The sequence below is a fragment of the Talaromyces marneffei genome, chromosome 3 (genome assembly GCF_009556855.1).
Source record: "Talaromyces marneffei chromosome 3, complete sequence".
Taxonomy (NCBI): Eukaryota; Fungi; Ascomycota; class Eurotiomycetes; order Eurotiales; family Trichocomaceae; genus Talaromyces; species Talaromyces marneffei.
In genome coordinates this window covers 926,101-943,778 of record NC_072350.1, presented here as the reverse complement: position 1 = coordinate 943,778, position 17,678 = coordinate 926,101, and the positions used below count along the sequence as shown (strand labels likewise).

The 17,678-nt window shown below is 46.4% G+C and overlaps 4 protein-coding genes across 4 annotated transcripts; 3 read left to right on the top strand and 1 right to left on the bottom strand.

Annotated features, from left to right (window-relative positions):
* Positions 1-1,903: 1,903 nt before the first annotated feature.
* EYB26_004084 (uncharacterized protein) lies at positions 1,904-3,877 on the bottom strand (the record flags this gene model as incomplete). Its single annotated transcript, XM_054263378.1, has 4 exons — positions 1,904-3,178; positions 3,234-3,583; positions 3,642-3,660; positions 3,716-3,877. The coding sequence occupies 4 exons, from the start codon at positions 3,875-3,877 to the stop codon at positions 1,904-1,906; spliced, it is 1,806 nt and encodes a 601-aa protein (XP_054119353.1).
* A 618-nt stretch (positions 3,878-4,495) lies between these two features.
* Positions 4,496-6,805, top strand: EYB26_004083 (uncharacterized protein; the record flags this gene model as incomplete). The annotated part of the gene is made up of 4 exons (XM_054263377.1): positions 4,496-4,893; positions 4,958-4,985; positions 5,037-5,516; positions 5,567-6,805. The coding sequence occupies 4 exons, from the start codon at positions 4,496-4,498 to the stop codon at positions 6,803-6,805; spliced, it is 2,145 nt and encodes a 714-aa protein (XP_054119352.1).
* A 568-nt stretch (positions 6,806-7,373) lies between these two features.
* Positions 7,374-8,824, top strand: EYB26_004082 (uncharacterized protein; the record flags this gene model as incomplete). Its single annotated transcript, XM_054263376.1, has 3 exons — positions 7,374-7,612; positions 7,674-7,992; positions 8,051-8,824. 3 exons carry the CDS (start codon positions 7,374-7,376, stop codon positions 8,822-8,824), a joined length of 1,332 nt encoding a protein of 443 aa, XP_054119351.1.
* Positions 8,825-11,064: 2,240 nt separating this feature from the next.
* Positions 11,065-12,095, top strand: EYB26_004081 (uncharacterized protein; the record flags this gene model as incomplete). The annotated part of the gene is made up of 3 exons (XM_054263375.1): positions 11,065-11,355; positions 11,410-11,887; positions 11,941-12,095. 3 exons carry the CDS (start codon positions 11,065-11,067, stop codon positions 12,093-12,095), a joined length of 924 nt encoding a protein of 307 aa, XP_054119350.1.
* Between the last annotated feature and the right edge of the window lie 5,583 nt (positions 12,096-17,678).

The following is a 17,678-nucleotide window of genomic DNA, read 5'->3' as shown; positions in this document are numbered from 1 at the left end:
GTGGCAGCAAATGCAAATGACAAACTAAAATTCAGGTCGATGTATCACACAATGCGAAGTCTTAGTCAGAAGCTCCTAGACGGATCCGGAATGGTTGTTCCTGGAAAATCCTTGTCAGAAAAACACGAAATGGAATCTCGAGTGACAATGGATGAAAATTGTAATGCGACGAACCAGAGAATAAATCTTCAAAACCCCCAATAGAGGTGAGTCAAACGGGTTACAAGGGCGCCTTTTCACTCAATAACGCCACTGGGGCCACGTCTTGAATTGATTTGTCTCTTATAGAAAGAATAGAAAAATGTACACAAAGTCACAAAACAGTCATCCGGCAGAAACTGGGTAGCGATTTTCCTCCCCGGCAACAGCGGGTTGTCACCCAAGCTGGATGGGGGTGGTATGCATCGTGGCATCATATTAGGAATAGTGCTATGCTGGCTGTTTGAGACGGACATACAGAGTAGATCCACAGCAGTACCTATTTTGATGTCTGTATGTCCTGAAAATTGATGACCTACTGTTGCTAAGTCAGATGACAACGAAGTGTTTCTGGGCCCGATGGACCTTGGAGGGGACACGCCATCTGGAGTCTCCTGTTCATTCGATCTGTGCCAATGGTGGAACCTGTTCAATGTGTATTATTATCGTACCGCCAAGTGTCGGTTGTACGTGTAATTTCGTTTGACCAGTGTCGATTCTGCAGTACGTATCTCCATCATGTTGTTGATGTTCTCGCGTCCTCCAAGGTTCCTGCCCGACGCCTGTTTTTTTCAATTCAATCGACCAATTAGAGGAACAATTCATCATGCAGGATTATTACCACCCAATTCCGGCAAGCTGGTCAGATACAGAACTTGCAGCAAGTCATGCCAATCAAATGGTTGTTGAAAGTGAAGCGAAACTTCATGCAGGACACCCCGCCGAAGTCGACTGATGCCCAGTTCAAGGCTCCGCTCGATCTCCACTCCGCATGGGAAGAGAGATTTACATCTGACAGCTGCCCGTCTAGTAAAAGGGCGCTCTCAACTGAAGCATGACAGAGATAGATCTGAGTCTCAACCAACTGTAGACTTTCAAGAGTCAATGGCAAGCACAACAAGAGTATTCATCATGTGGCAGGAGCAATGTTGACAATTGCCCAACGCGAAAAGAAGGAGAAGCTCACGGAGACTCTGAGTTGGCCATGGGCCCGCTAAACCTCATACATACTAGAGTGGTGGAGAAACCCAACCAGGGGACGTAACTTATTCCCAAAGAGGAAAGGTGCAGTAGGCACCGCAACGGCCCGCACCATGCAGCTCTGGGATGCCCTGGCAGCTGATTGGCTCATTTTCCTCTAGGTTTTCCCTCACTTTTGATACTTCCCAGTCCTCGACTCTTTTAGGCATCCCACCCCTTGGAATTGCACCGTCGAGGCCTCAATGCGAATGCACTACCATGTACATACCCCTTTGTAATGCATGGCCAAACTCCTCAAGTGTGTCGTTTTCTCAAAATTCGAAACATGTGCCTACTCATGATACAATCGTAACATATCTCTGTCATGCTGCTTGAGACGATCAAGATGTGAGAGAAATTACCCTTGCTTCGATCATGAGATTACATCAATTTGATTCCAGACACTGTGCCAACTACAGTTGAGTATGCATACTCATTCAATACTACAGGCCGGAATCTGCTACCCTTTTCCCGGTGTTCGTCACAATGGTGAGAAGGGCGCATAAGGAGTTTACACTTGAATCGAGTCTTTGTCCTCTAAATTCTGGGGCCAGACAAAAAAGATAGATCTATCCCACGATCATCAAACTAGTTCAATGTTCATGCATAATGCAACCAATGACGAGTTTCCGATACATTTTCGCCGGCAAAACGAGTCAACGACATATGATTTCTTTTTCTCCGGCTACAACGGAATAGCCATGCCGTCGCCCCTTGGATCGCTTCCGGCACTATAGATCAACTGGCCATCATCATAATGAACCCTTATCAATTGGCCGCGTCCAAACATGCCCCGCCGATGTCCAGTCAATACTTCAACCAGGTGTCCAAGCTTTCGAAGGCCCTCCACGGTTTCATCACTGATACCTTCTTCAACATACACCGTGCGATCCAATACTTTGCCGTCTTCGGGAGCCCCCGCACCTATGCAGATGCGCGGGGAATCCAAGGCCGATTGGGGGTTATAACCAAAGGCTAACATGTTCAGTAGCACCTGTACATGACCTTGGGGTTGCATGAAGCCACCCATGACTCCGTACACGGAGTGAAGGGACCCGTCCAAATTGGTGATCATAGCGGGGATGATGGTGTGATACGGGCGCTTATTTGGAGCCAGGACATTTGGATGTCCCACCTGTAGCGAGAAGTTGGAACCTCGGTTCTGTAGGGTGAAGCCACAACCAGCTGGGATGATACCAGTACCGAAACCGGCGTAATTGCTATTTATGAAGGAGATTCCATTTCCATCCTTATCTGTGACGGCAAAATACACTGTATCACAGTGATTGTGGGCGGGGCTACCATGGTTCAGTATATCAGACGCCTTGCTGGGATCGAACAGTTTTGCCCGTTCGGCCAAATAAGGACGAGAGATCAACTCCTTTGAAGGCACTTTCACGACATCGGGATCGGTTACCCACCACCTGGCATCGGCAAAGGCAATCCGTAGACTTTCAATCACAGCATGAAGGTATTCGGCCGAGTTATGCTGTTCTGGCGAAAACCGCGGGATCTTGCCTACGCGCTCTAGTTCTTCGAGGATGCCAAGAGCCATCAAGGCTACAATGCCCTGACCATTAGGAGGGTGTTCCCATACCTCAACACCGCCTTCACTTCCGTCGCTAGCAATACCTTGCTTTCCTACGCCTTGCCCTTTAAATATGAGTGATATTGCGTCTACCTCTTGGCTTCCGCTGTCTGCATGATGCTTCAGATCGTCCAGAGTTAGGTATCCTCCAAGATCTTTGAGCACCTTCACCGTCTCTTCGGCAATGCGTCCCTCATAGAAGCCTTTCTTTCCTTCGGCAGCTAATGCTCTGAATGTTCGGCCCAACGATGGATTTTTCAGAATTTCTCCAGGTTGCGGCGCCCTCACGCCATCTGGTGCAGATGGATCGTGCTTGAGCATTTCATTGAAATTTGGAGATGCATTACGAAGCAGCTTCTCGCCTTCGTGCCACTAAGCCGCTAATTAGTTCAGACATATCTCAATTTTTCCTTTTCGGCCGTCTTACAAAGCGTGAAGCAAACTCGGATACGGGAAACCCTTTCTCAGCAAGTTCGATGGCCGGTGTCAAGATCTGCTCTACTGACAGCTTCCCACTGCCGAATTTTTCGATCGTATCTATCCAGCCTGCGGCAGCACCGGGAGTGGTAGCTGCAAGAGCACTTTCGAATGGAATAGCACCCGCATCCTCCGGTGAGATTCCAAGGTCCTGTCGAACCTTCTCCAACGTGGCATTGGCAGCATATCGGCCTGAACCGTTCATAGCATGAATCTTCTTGGTTGAGGCATTGTAGTAAAGGCAGAACATATCGCCTCCAATACCTGTTGAGCTTGGTTCAGTGACATTGAGAGCCGCGGCTGTAGATTCGTATTAGCTTTGTATCTTTTCTACGGCAATAGCATTATGAGATCATACCAACTGCCACGGCAGCATCCTAAGCAATATCATTGTTAGTTCTGTTCCGTTACCCAATAAAAGTCGTGGCATACCGCTGCATTTCCCCCTTCGCTCAAAATTCTCAGGCCGGCAGCAGCAGCCAGGGGTTGAGTGCAAGCTACTATACCATTCGTGCTATGAACAGTGCTTCTCCGACTTGCAAAGTCGGCGTACTTCGGTGTTGACGCCGGGTATACAGCCTTGGCATTCAGCATGGTCCTTGACGTCCGTGAGCGATTGACGAAGCGATATGGTTCGTACTAAGCGTGTTGTTTCTAGCTATCAATCGTGGTGTCTTTGATTGAGAGTCGTGCGAAGAAGAAGTTGTCTTGTTTGTCCTCTCAATGAATCAATCGGTTGTACAGCGTACACATGTGACGTGTTTACGGAACCCCTCCCGATATTTGGGGATTTCGTGGGTTAACAACCTGCCGTATTCGTCATCTCGTGGGTCCCGCCTGTTAAATCCCTTGTGAGGTGTACTACATAGTAAGCAAATCAGCTTAACTAACTGCTAGTTAGTTATTTCTAGACCTGTAGATCTCAGACCTCTTCCATGATCCCGGACCTTCTCATTCGTTCATCCCCCTTGGACAACATTTGTGACTGGATGCCTCAGGGCTCAGGCAGCTATTCCCACCTTCCCGATGACGTTAGCGAGATCTGCTGGAAACTGCAAACCGGTCGCGATCGTGAATACCCTCGACTTTGAGATCAATGCAGCATCCTGTTACCCTCGATTCCGTTCGAATCCGGTCCTATTGGGAATCGCAAAGCTAGTTAGGCGATAAAGCTGAATCCAGCCCATGCGCTAAGCTAGGCAACCCTCCGATATGTCACTGGATGCGGCGCCTCAGTCCTCCCTCCCTCTGAAGCCACAACGAGTGCTCGCATGCGTCCTCTGTCAACAGAGAAAAGTCAAGTGTGACCGAAAATTCCCTTGCGCAAATTGCATCAGATCCCAGGCACAGTGTGTGCCAGCCACGCTAGCTCGACGCCGGAAAAGACGCAGAATCCCCGAGCGCGAACTTCTCGACCGGCTCCACGACTACGAGGAATTGTTGCGCCAAAACAACATTTCCTTTGATCCCATTCACAATGATTCGATTGCAGAGAGGACGAACCCTGAAGCGGGGAGTGACCATGAGTTGGAGAAACAAGAACCGGAAACTGGCAGAGGAGATTCAGTACCTTCGACAACATTGGATTCCGAAAAAAGCTATGGAGCCAAGTATGTACTGTCGTCTATTAATCAGTTTCTATAAATCACTTGGACGCAACTGACGTTTGTGCAGAAACATTTGGCACGCCATGAGTCGAGGAGTATGATTATACATATCAACCGAGTCTATACTCTGCTAACGACGGCGACAGTTTCGAGATCCCGACAACGATAGTGATTCTTCGGACGACTATGTGCGGGAAATAGAGGTCAAACGGGCATGGGAAGAAACCGTTCAAAAGGATGACAATCTCTTGTTTGGATCACGCGATCCCACTGTTGATCTCTCTGTTATTCATCCCGATACAATTCAGATATTCAGGTTATGGCAGGTCTATCTGGACAACGTGAATCCGCTGCTCAAGGTGACACACACCCCGACTCTCCAAGGGCGCATTATTGAAGCTGCAAGCAACTTGAACAATGTGCACCCGACTTTGGAGGCCCTCATGTTCGGCATCTACTCCACGGCAGTGGCAAGTCTGGCCGGGGACGAATGCCAAACCTCGTTTAATTCTTCGAAGGATGATCTCTTGACAAGATTCCATTTCGGTTGTCAGCAATCACTGTTGGGATGTGGGTTTCTACGGACCAGCGATCATGACTGTTTGACAGCGCTGTATCTCTATATGGTGAGATTGGTTATTGAACCTTGCGGGGGTTTTCATGTTAATGGGTCCAGGTGTCTGTCAGCTTCAGCACAGTTCCGCAGTCCCTAGCATCTATGCTTGGCGTTGCCATCCGCATCGCGCGACGGATGGGCTTTCACAGCGAAACCGCCTTGGCAGAATGTTCTATACTTGAAGCGGAGATGCGTCGAAGACTTTGGTGGTCACTCGTAACTTTTGATCATCGCATTAACGAAGTTTCCAGCTCTCGAAGCTCCGTTCTCGATCCAACTTGGGACTGTAGAATTCCTCTCAATGTGAATGATTCTGATCTTCGACCAGAGATGAAAGAGTCTCCTGTGGTGCAAGGAACATCTACCGAGGCTGTTTTTGCCGTTGCGCGAAGCGCGTTCTGGGATTATATGCGTCATACTATGTTCCACCTCAACTTCGACAACCCTGCCTTGAAACCGCTTGCAAAAGGACCCTCGAACGAAAGCTCTTCGGAGGGTAGTGACATGGCTCAGCTAGAGCGGATCATAGACAGTCGATATCTGAAGTTCTGTGACCCAGAGAACCCAATCCACTTTATGACGTTTTGGAGTCTGCGAGCGCAGATTGCTAAATATCGCCTCCTGGAACATCTCTCATCGCATTCTAATTCGGCTCAGACAGAGTCACAACACGATGCCGCTACCTTCCATGCTCTGCTTTTGATAGAGTGTGATACGAAGATCATGACCTCGCCACTAACGAAGCGGTTTCGTTGGCTTAACCGATTTTACTTCCCTTTCCCAGCATATCTTCAGATTGCCCAAGACATCAGATTACGGCCTAATAACAAGCAGACTCCACAAGCATGGAAATCTTTGAGCGATAATCACGAGGCTTGGTTTGAGAATCAGCCAGAAGGATATAATCCAGTCTACTGGGTTTTTGCTAAAGTAGTGCTTCAGGCATGGGAAGCTTGTGAAGCAACTTTCAAACTACCAGGCAGAATCATGACACCACCGAAAATTGTCCTTTCCATACGAGCCATACAGGCAGAGATGTCACGACATGCACAAAAAGGGGGCATTGAATATGCTGATACCAACATGACTACCGGAATTAATAGTCTGGCAATGTCGACGTCGATGCCGGTAGGGTATGACAACCAGAGTCTGTCGTTCAGTACTGGGTTGCAAAATGGCTCTACAGCGATGCGACCGGAAATTTACTATGATATAGGAGGTCAAGCGCCTTTTTTTCCTGACATCAGCCAACTGGATTGGACTGCGTTTGGTGGGAGGCCCAATTGGCCGGGCTTTTAACCAGTGGCCTCCGTGCTTCCATTTACATAGACCATCTCCACGGACAAAATTCTAAAATATTGACATGCTATCCACGATACATCATGTCTGAGTTAGATCTGATAGTAAGTACCATATTCCTCAGGTAGATACTCTTTGATAGAGCAGCCTAGCCGTAGATAACAAATGACGACTTCGTCAATGTTCAATCTGCAACTGAGTAGCTTTACTACGTACTTCAAGAACCCGAGTAGATTTGTAGATGAATCTTATCTTTATTTTGGCACAGAATTACCACTACGTACTGCATGCAGTAGACCAAGGAGGAGTGGTTATGTGACGTTACGGATCACGTGATGGTCCTACTCTGTAATAGGGTTAGGGTAATCAGCACCTTATCCGGCGCATGCCCGCCCCACCTTGGCCTGTCTCATCTGCCTGAGCAACGACCATCCTTCTTCCATCTTCTCCAACTCAAGCTTGCAATTTGGCACAATGAAACTGCCAAAATAGCTACAGGAGCCTCTTATAAGCCATTCGGCTCCGATGATTCGTCCATATATACTATATACAACGTCCCGGGGACAGTATGGTGGTGTTTGTCGACTACGAACGGGATTCGTACGATGACGTACAGCACCGTCACCCAGGAAGCATCCTACACCCTTACACCGATATGGGAAGCCTGCCAGGTGTGAAGCCACACGACGAGGGATTAATATATAATGGTCACGATATAATCAATGGGACCGACAAAGACGAGAAGCTCCCCGATTCTCGAGATGATCCGAACTTGAACGCTTTCAGCCGCTGTTTAGCGTGTTATCCGTATGACATTACCATTCTTCAGATTATTTCGGTCTTGTGGACAATTGCTGATATCTATTAGTGTAGTCAGAGAACTAGCACGTTACCTAGATCTCAACACCCTGGACGCTCTTTCCAGGACATGTCGGCAAATCAGAGCCAATTTGATTCCCTACAGTCGTCAACTCGTTAAACGAACTTTACGCTGTGAGACACAATACAACGTAATACTGAATGAGCTTCTAAGGGAAGGAGTCTCGTTATCGGAAGGCGTAAAACTTGCCAACCGATCGATCAATGATGACGCTCCCAAGAATGGCAGACTGCGATGGGGGATATCCGGATTGTGTGCTCGTGACATGGTTGGAGAGTGCCAAAGGTGCTCCAAAGTAGTATGTCGGGTTAGTATAGTCTTGAGGAAGAACAGTTGAGCTTTCTGTGCTAAACATCAATATATAGAACTGCACGGTCAAACCGCCGAGAGCTACTATGGCCAGGAACCGTCTACGTCGGCTTTGCAAAACTTGCTGTGCGGCACCAATCGTTTACCACCTCTTTCCAGGAGACAAGGTGCCGAGCACGCAACTTACTTCGTTGCAGCAAAGCACACAGGCATTTACCTTTTCAGCCTTTGCGCGAACTCCTTGTCGGTGCCAGGATACGTTATGGTTATGTGAAAGTTGTGGCTTTACCTTGAGCAAGAATGACTCGACGTATCGACGAGTATGGACCTGGCGTACGCGATATGGTACGTATCTTGGGACTGGTCTGGGAACAGGTATTGGAGAAGGTTTTCAAGGCGTGAAGTGCGGCAAAGGAGAGAATTGTCTTGCCGCTTCAGCAATTGAACTGGAAGTGGATTGTGAGGTAGACGAGTCGGCAATTACCATTCCGCACCTTCACAACTATGATTCTGATGGTCCTTTCAATGGGCATGTGGAGTCACCTCCCTTGATAGATGGACTTCCTCTAAGCGAACGGAGTGATGGTCATCAGCACGATGATGAACCTGGCTACTTGCGACAAGAGATCGTTGGTATTGGCGGGGTCGTCAAGCGAAAGGTCAAGAAGAGAGTTGTCGTGGGGGCTTGTGTGGAGGAGTATGAAGATGAACGCGAGACCGGGAAATATCTTCAAAGAGAAGCGGACGGATTAGAAAGGAGTTGGTGTGGGTGGTGCTGGAGAGTCGTACCCAGCCGCAAAGACTGGGAGAAGGAAGTTGTGCCGATCTAGGGGGTATTATTCGCAACGACAAGAACACCACACTACGAATTCAGACAAAGTTAAAGATATTTGATATCTCATCTTTCAAGAGTGATATTCGAGGTTCCCTATATTTGCATAACTATGTCATTGCCATGATCATTATGTAAATTCATGACATGAGATATCCAAATCGCTCTCACCATCTTTATCAGGATCTGCATACTGCAAAAAAAACTTAAATCTACCACCTAATATGCATGAATTGCATGTTCGTCCCGAGGTTTGCTTGATGTCCCTGACTGCAATCCCAGTGGATCCTCCTCTTCTTCGATTTTTTCTTCTCTCTTCGCTTTTATCGCCATAGCGCCCGGAAGAAAAGCCACGAAAACCAATAGTCTCCAGACCGTGGCGGTTCTCGTACATTTTTGTGGAAGCCAGCCGAAGTACCGATCAAATCGAGTCGTGCTTTCGCAGCTTTATACCAGGTTTTGGGCACCACAAGTCACCTTTGAGTTTATACTCTGCAAGCACGGATGGTCCCCCCATCCAGTCAGCATTCGAGGAGATTCATGGCCGATGACTAGTGTGTGTAGAGGATAGAAGCTAGGACTATCCAACATCTTCTCCGTTTTCACATTTTAATCTTCAAATGTTGAGGATGCAATTGGCCCATGTGCGAGATCCTTATCAGTGCCAATAATACGAGCACGAGTGTTCTCCAGATGGGGAGTTTTTTGCATTCTCCCACGGCCAAACTCGGAAGGGATTGGCCAAGTATGCCTTAACACTACATAGTAAGGCCATTGCGTGCTTCTTGCTGCTGAGGCTAAGGTACTCCAGACTCCCCGACGTCCCCCGTACAGCAGCTTTGACCACTCTTTATCAGAACATGTCTATTGGCTCAGTTGGGCTAGCTACGTTTACACTTTTATTAATTATTTTTATTCATAAAAACAAATAACTAGAGATTAACGATGCATTCCAATGCGTCCACTGTGGCTGTTTAGTGTTTGCATGAGATGCACCTAGACCGAAGACTGGCCTATGCGTCTACAGATCTGTTAACTTAATAGTATATCCATGGATGGCGTAGTTCAATGTTGACACTCCATAACCCTCAGTATATCACCTGTCACCGAACCCACTCGATATTCGACAGAACATCAGTATGGAGTATCACTAATAAAGCTCGGAATCCAGATGTCACGATTCCAGCAAGGCGGGGACCTAGTGACAGACTAAAAGATGCCTACGGCGATACAATCCAATCTGATCAGGGCCACACTCCCCGTAGCGCCTACCTCTGGCGATCGACACATCCATCTACATCTTGACAATCCAATTTCGAATGTTCTGGCTGCCGCAGCCAAGCAAGATAACGGGCACAAACTAGGAATTCAACTTACGAGAAGGAAAGCTTTCCTCTGATATCGTGACTGGAGCAGGCGAGGAGCTGCTGACGTTTTGCGCGGAAATGCACAAGGGTCTTGGCAGAGGCGCTGATAAGGGGGAAAAGAGATAAACGCGGCTCCACAGTGGCTGATTCAAGCATCTTGGCGCTCGGCCTGATAAGAGAACTTCTTCTATGATTTGTTGATGGCTCATGGAGTCGCCCTTTTGGGAGTTAGGGTTGCATTAGCGTGAACGATCTGATCGGTCATTACTCATCTAGATTGCATAAGGGACGGGGAGATGCATCGTCATATAGCTTCACAAGTCCAATACCTCGAATGATTTCCAATAGTTGGGATGTAGATCGAATATACTTGCACGCTTCAATCGCATTGGGACAATTGATTATTGGGTACCGGGCGCGGGAAAAAATTTTTACTTGCGTAGCATCTTTTTCCGGTAATCAATGGCTCTTTTGAGAGGGGGAATGTCGATTGTTATTTGCGTACATCACCTTCAAGGTTCGAACCCGTCCATATCCCGGACATGCACCGTGATGATCAGTGCCGGATTTCAAGACAATTGGTAGATTCTGGATTGTGTCACTGTGAAAGACGACTTCTTCGCATGCCGAGCATCGGCGTGGTGGATCAAACGCCTCCAGAACCAAAAGCTTGATTACTTTTCTGGGCATGTAGAATCTGTAGATAAAAGATAGCCAAGACCCCCCGTGCATCCCAAAAATTTTCATCTTCTGTTTTTCAGACACGATCACACTCAACCTTGTCCCTTGTGTATTCTAAAGTCTCTCGACCTTGACGGTCATCGTCGATACACATTTTCTGTTACAAGTTCACAATACAAGCCTCACCAAAATGGCTTCAAGCTTCACTGTGAACTGTCTCACACCCACCGAGGTGGTTGAGACCGTCACCCTCGCAGGCACCATCAAGGGTAACATGCGCCTTGATAAGGTGTTTTTCAGCAGTGTCTCCGCTGGATGCTTGCTTGCATTCGCTTGCGCCACCGCTCTCAGCACCAACACCGCCCCTTGGTTGCAGGAGAATGCGCCCGGTCTGATCCGTACCATTGCAGCCTTGGTCTTTCCTTACGGGTTGTGCATGATTATCCTGACCGGTGCCGATTTGTGTACCGGATCTTTCATGGTATGTCTACTTCACAATGAATCAAGGCGCGGATACTGACGGATCCGTTGATAGTTCACCACCATGGCAGCCCTCCAGCGCCGTCTCCCCTGGTACAAAATGTTGATTCACTGGTTCGTCACTTTCCTCGGCAACTTGTGCGGCTCCCTCTTCATGGTCGCCATCATCCTCGGATACGGCCAAGTCTTCAGCGCCGACCCCTACAAGAGCCAAGTCATCTCCTTCGCGACCAAGAAGCAAGTCACTCCCGAATGGCAAACCGTCTTTCTGCGTGGTATCGGATGTAACTGGCTCGTCTGTCTTGCCTGCTTCTTCGGTATGCAGGGTCGCGACCTTGCCAGCAAGATTATCGGTATCTGGTGGCCTGTTTTCGCTTTCGTGTCCCTGGGTTTCGATCACGTTGTCGCCAACATGACCTTTATTCCTATGGCTATCTGGTTGGGTGCCCCTAAAATCACGGTTGGATTGTACATCTGGAAGGGTATTATCCCTGCTTTCATTGGTAACGTCCTTGGTGGAGGATTGTTCTGCGGTAAGCCTTGTCTCAATGAACTATAAGGTTTTATTGTACTCATCACCGCACAGGTATGTACTACTGGTACATGTACGCTCTCGAGGACGACTTCTCGATCGCCTTGCAGACCATCAAAGGCCGCAGACAGAACGTCAACTCTGACATTGAGGCCAACGCTGCCGCCGCCGTAGGTGCGGGCATCAAGGAAGCCACTCACTCTGACTAAGACCTTGATACAACTTGATTCAAAATGATCTCTCCCTATTTGTAATGGACCATCATTGTTTGGGAAATCACGGTTTTGGCTATTATATACCCATGCTCAATACTTAGTTATATATATATATATAAGGATGATAGGGCACTGTCATATACACCACATTATTTGTACTTAATGATTAATTTTCACGGCCTTGATGGTCATTGTTTTCCAAAACTGATACCCATCTGCCTTGCTTTCTTTCGGCGATATCTTTACAATCAATCAGTGACATCGTCCACTTCCTGTATCTTCAAGATTGCTTGATGACATCTTCGCTGCCTGCCCAGGTGGTTGTAACCATTGATGATTACCTCGGAATTCTACGATCCTTCCTCGGCAGCAAGTAAGTTCGCATTGTAAATCTTCAAGAGGCGAGGGTTCAGTATTTTACGGCTGACATGAACGAGGTATCTGCCCGTGGTAGGCAAATGTTAATGGATGCCTGTGTACTAGGGCTTTCGGCCTCACGTGCCTCAACTTTATTTCAATCAACATTCGTCCGGATTCTCTTGTCTGTTATTATCACAAGGGAAAGAGGAGGGGGTTTGTATAATTTGAGTTGTGCTCATATGGACCCAGATATGCGTTTTACAAATAAATCCCAGTCACCATGACATGTCAAACTAAGGTCGTTAATGGCGCGTCTTGTCAGACAACGACAGGAAACAGACATTTTTTGTAGATGGCAGAGTCATTGACGCAGATGAAGATGCCAGTAAGTCTCAAATAGCACTTCAGATTACTGTATGAACTCAATCAACGTCACATTTAGGTAGATTCGCCGATTGAAGCTCTTATCTCTGGTCCAGGCCGGGCACCTAGGGAACCAAAGCGTAACAATATATATATAGTGGTGGATTCCGCGTGGGAGGTCTCATTTATGTTGTTGTCGTAGAAACTCGATGGCTATTTGAAAGCCATTAGAGACATGCACCTGGCCAAAGACTTTTAATCACTCTGAATGGGTATTTAGGTAGTCGTACTCGGGGTATCACTCACGAGATCCCCTATCTTTGAAATCTATACTTAGGTACCTAGGTATCTATGGATATATATTTATGTAAGGGAGAGTCCAGTCTCATCGCTTGTGCATTTAAATGGATATTCCACCGTTGGACCGTCTACCTAGCTATAGAATGAGAATATTAGATACCATATTGTCATCTTAGACGTCCCTTATTGAAACATACCTTTCTCTTCATGGGTTCTTCTAGAATATGATATTCTCCAAAAGTGTCCTTGTATAGCACTGTGTTTTTAGAGAGAGAGAGATTGAAGCTGCCAATTACCGAATCCCACATGCACTTGAAATGGACGACCTACACCACGTTCATTGATCTGTGAGGTGAGCTCAATGTACGTTCAGTGTGCCATAAGAAAAGTACCCAAATTGTTGCCTTGTAGACCCTAACGACTAAGTTAGTCAGCCTTAGGAGATGACATCCATCATGGCCTGTTAGCACCAACCTTAGATGGATCCTGGATTTGTATATAATACAACAGTATGCACCTTGCACATGCAAGCAGGCTTCCAATTCAAGGAGTAGAGCTGCACGTGGTTGATAGTACACCATAAAACCATGTATTACTGTCAATCACTACTATAATTGTCTCAACAATGCGTAGATCTCTTTTGTTCTATACCCGTAAGTTGGCTGCTGACAATGATGATCCTACACTATGCGTCAAACTAGGTGCGCAGACCCTGAACGGGGTTCATTGGAAAACAATTAACTTGAGAATGATCTTCGTTTGACAATTATTGGCATGGTTTTTTGAGCACATCATTTATAATCTGGTCATCAATCTGCTCGGTCATTCTGGTCAAGACCTCGACGATAATTAGTATATCTTATTGACTTCCGTGATACAATATGTTACGAATATAATATATTTTTAGAAGCTCCAAGTATACTTCAGATGTGAGTTTTCTTTGGTATTGACAAACCATGCCACGAACCTGATCTCATGTCATAAGCATGCCATTAGTCGGAAAGCATAATAAACATCTAGCTTGAACCATGGAAGTAGGCACTCTTCGTAATGCCTATACTAACCGATATAGCTCGCACATATTTGCATCATCAAATCCGCAAACTCTGACTTCCTCCAAGGTCCTTGCTTAGTTAGGTAGACTGCTGAAAAGTAGTTACACATTTGGTAAGTAAGTGGTCCTTTGGCACTCAGTCTACTTCAAATTCCATAAAAGCCCCGATAAGATAACGGTATTCTAATGTATCCTAAGGATATTGAATTTAATCATCTAGATAGTTGATTGTATGACACTAGTTAAGCGCCAGTACATATGTGGGTTTATTCACGAATACTACCTTAAATCAAGTGCAAGACCTACCAAATTAATGGCCATTGTTTACGCTTGGAGAATCGTGTCTCAGTGATGAGATAGCAAGGTGGATTTGCTATTCACAGCATGTAGTCCTACCCTAACACGATTAGATAGAATTGAAGTCAAATAGATTAACCAACACAGCAAGGTTACTCTAGAATCATTCTCGAATGTTTCGGAGGATTTTCCCTGGTTCAATTGGAAACTCACGTTGAAGTCAAATAGATTAACCAACACAGCAAGGTTACTCTAGAATCATTCTCGAATGTTTCGGAGGATTTTCCCTGGTTCAATTGGAAACTCACGTTGGCTCCACAAACCCACATCATCTATATGTACGAGTCAGTTCCACGATACACCCAGCGCCGAATGTAACGAGAGGGCGTACTAATTCCTGATGATTATCTACAAAAAAAGCCAAGTGGCGATGATCAGTGGCCGCTAATTGGTTCGCATGCATGGAGGTGTTATGTACGTGATAAACGAACGGGAGCGCTCTCGCTAAATTGGTAGGAAGGCTAAAGGTCGTTAGTTTGGATATTTACGAAATGGAGTTCGAAATGCCCAGGGTTGTAGATTGCTGTCTTGTACACTCCATAATGGCAGATAGTTAATGACCCAGGTAACATATTCGAAGTGGAGAAGAGCCCGGATAGGTAACAGTCTGATAATTTGACACTAGTAGTACGAGTAGTACGACGTACTCCACACTTCTAGTGGCTTGTATTCCTATAGATCAGCATATTGTTCAGGAGCCCAGCAGCACCTTTCCCGCATAGACCTTCTCATCAAGAGTGCAAGCAATGAAATAGGAACTGGCGGCATGCGCGGCTTGCTCTATTCACACTTCTCTAAGCCTGATAGTAGACGGTTAATGGGTTCCCTAATTGATCATAGCTTCGATAAGAGATGTGTCAAAGGCCTCCGAGGTCCATTTGTGCAAATAATGTGCCGGATTGCATAATACATCAACGAGGTGAATCGGCCGCCAAGCGCGTTTAGGGTTGCTGGGATTATACGCTCTTTTATAACTACATCCAATCGCAGAATCTCTAACAGGGCATACAAATGGCAACGGTGATTGGGTGACAAATCATGCTGTTAACATCCCAGTCTGTCGTGTACGTAGACAAGTGTATGCAGTCCGACAAAAGAAGGCAGCAGGGGTGCATTCAACATCTGACGCGGAGTACAGCGGTCACATGGCCTGTACTATGTAGTAGATAGAAACATAATTTCCTTCTGGAAGCCTTCCACAAGCAGTAATCGTGGCCTATCAGATGGATGCAGACGTTGCGAAGAGGAGACATACTAACATAGTACGTATAATGAAAAGAGGAGAGAGCGGAGATCAGAGTTAAGGGCCGGCCACCGTCCGCCAGCATTCGGGGTGGCAAACTGCATAACAGTGGGATGTGGACAATGTATCCAGCCAGTTAAATGTCTATAAATATGCGCGTGGCTGACTAGTGTTAGATTGCAGCGGGATATGGGGTTGGTCCAAAATATGGGATTTCTGTCCTCACGGAGTATTACTACTCTGTAGTAGAAGTACTGTAGTAGTAGATGCCAGATGGCAGTCGCGTGATAATGGCGACTAGTTTGCTGTTCATGTACGAGCAGTTTGTACAGAGTACTCCCCTTGTAATTCTGACTGTCTAGTTTGTCATCGTAGATAACTGAAGAATGGTCGTCTACTCCGCTCCATCCGGTAGACGCAGTTGTCCAATGTGTTCACGCTAGTATGTGTTCTGTCGGGAAGAAAAGATTAGCAGTCTGTGGCTTGTCGTTAGTAGACTCCTGTGGCGCCCTAGATTACTGTGTAAGTGTTAGACCCATACAATGGTACGATACGTAGCATTAAGATTAAAAAGTGGCAGGATTGGCGCTAGCCATTCGCAACAGTAAGAGAACTATAAGCCACTTATTATATAGAAGACCTCGTACAGAACACAAAATAGAGCACTTGAGAGCTTCCCAATTGAGGAAGAACACCGGCTTTGAATGACAATCCCGGCTCATTGCTCTATGAGCGCAGTCGAAACGATAACTTTCCATAGAGTCTTCGCCTTAAGTTAATATACATCTTTACAGTTAACAATCACTATCCATGGCTCTATCATGATAAGAAAATACACTGTGTATCAGCCCCACTAGGTACGTATCGATAAACGATCAAACCAGCATCACTGGAAGTGTGTGCCATGTTTATTTGATGTGATTCGCACCAAGCACATATCACACTCTCCAATCTAACTCTTGACGAAGCAAGAGGAGAGATATGCAGCCCTGTGCTGTCATAGCAAGGGTATGTATGGACTCCATTCGAGTCCATCACTGTACTCTATGAGTCTGTGCAAGACCTCCTAGTGAAATACCTTCATGCAAGCCACTGATGAACGCTAGATAGGACAACGCCAATCACGATAACATTTCGAACTGAATCCCTGTTATGATAGCCAGCATGCCAATCAAAGCAAGGTATGTATTGGTTATTGAAATGGATGAGGATGTACCGAGTACATTTGTCTTTCGCCTTTGACCTAGCTTTTGCTTTTGGCATTGGTGTTTTCTTTTTTTCCTTTTTTTCTTTTTCTGAATGGATTTCTCCCGTCGCCTCGAATTGTGTAATCGTATGTTACGAACAATTTTGGACAGACTTCGATAGTTAGAATTAAGGTAGGTAAACGAATCTTTAGATTGCGGCATGGCCGCCGATGCGACGTTGTGTTCAAGTCTATCTGCCGAGGTTGCATTAACAAGTTCGTTCAAGTCTAGAGCTCTCCAGCTCAAAAGCTTACTACGTACTAGTCTATCAGGATCACCATCAACTGTTCTCAAATCTCAATCATTGACTAGGGGTTACATGCTAATTTCGATAGTCCAAACGCCATAGCGCATATTCAAACGCGAAAGGTAACAGAGTATCTTGGTTTCAATCACCTTGACTACGACTGGTTGAGAACGAGTCTCTGATCGTGAAAGTTGCCCGTTGATCCATATTTTCTTCATCACCCGGTTGAAGAGTGGCGCCATTCAGCCTAGCACGAACCTGGTGTGACTATATGCAGGCGAGTGCATATGAGATGCTCAGGGACAAACTTGAAGAATCTATACAAGCCACAATTGTGATCTAGAGCTGTCAATTTGGATATTACATGGAGCGAGGCACGATTTACCGGTTTAGGTATTGTCGTGAC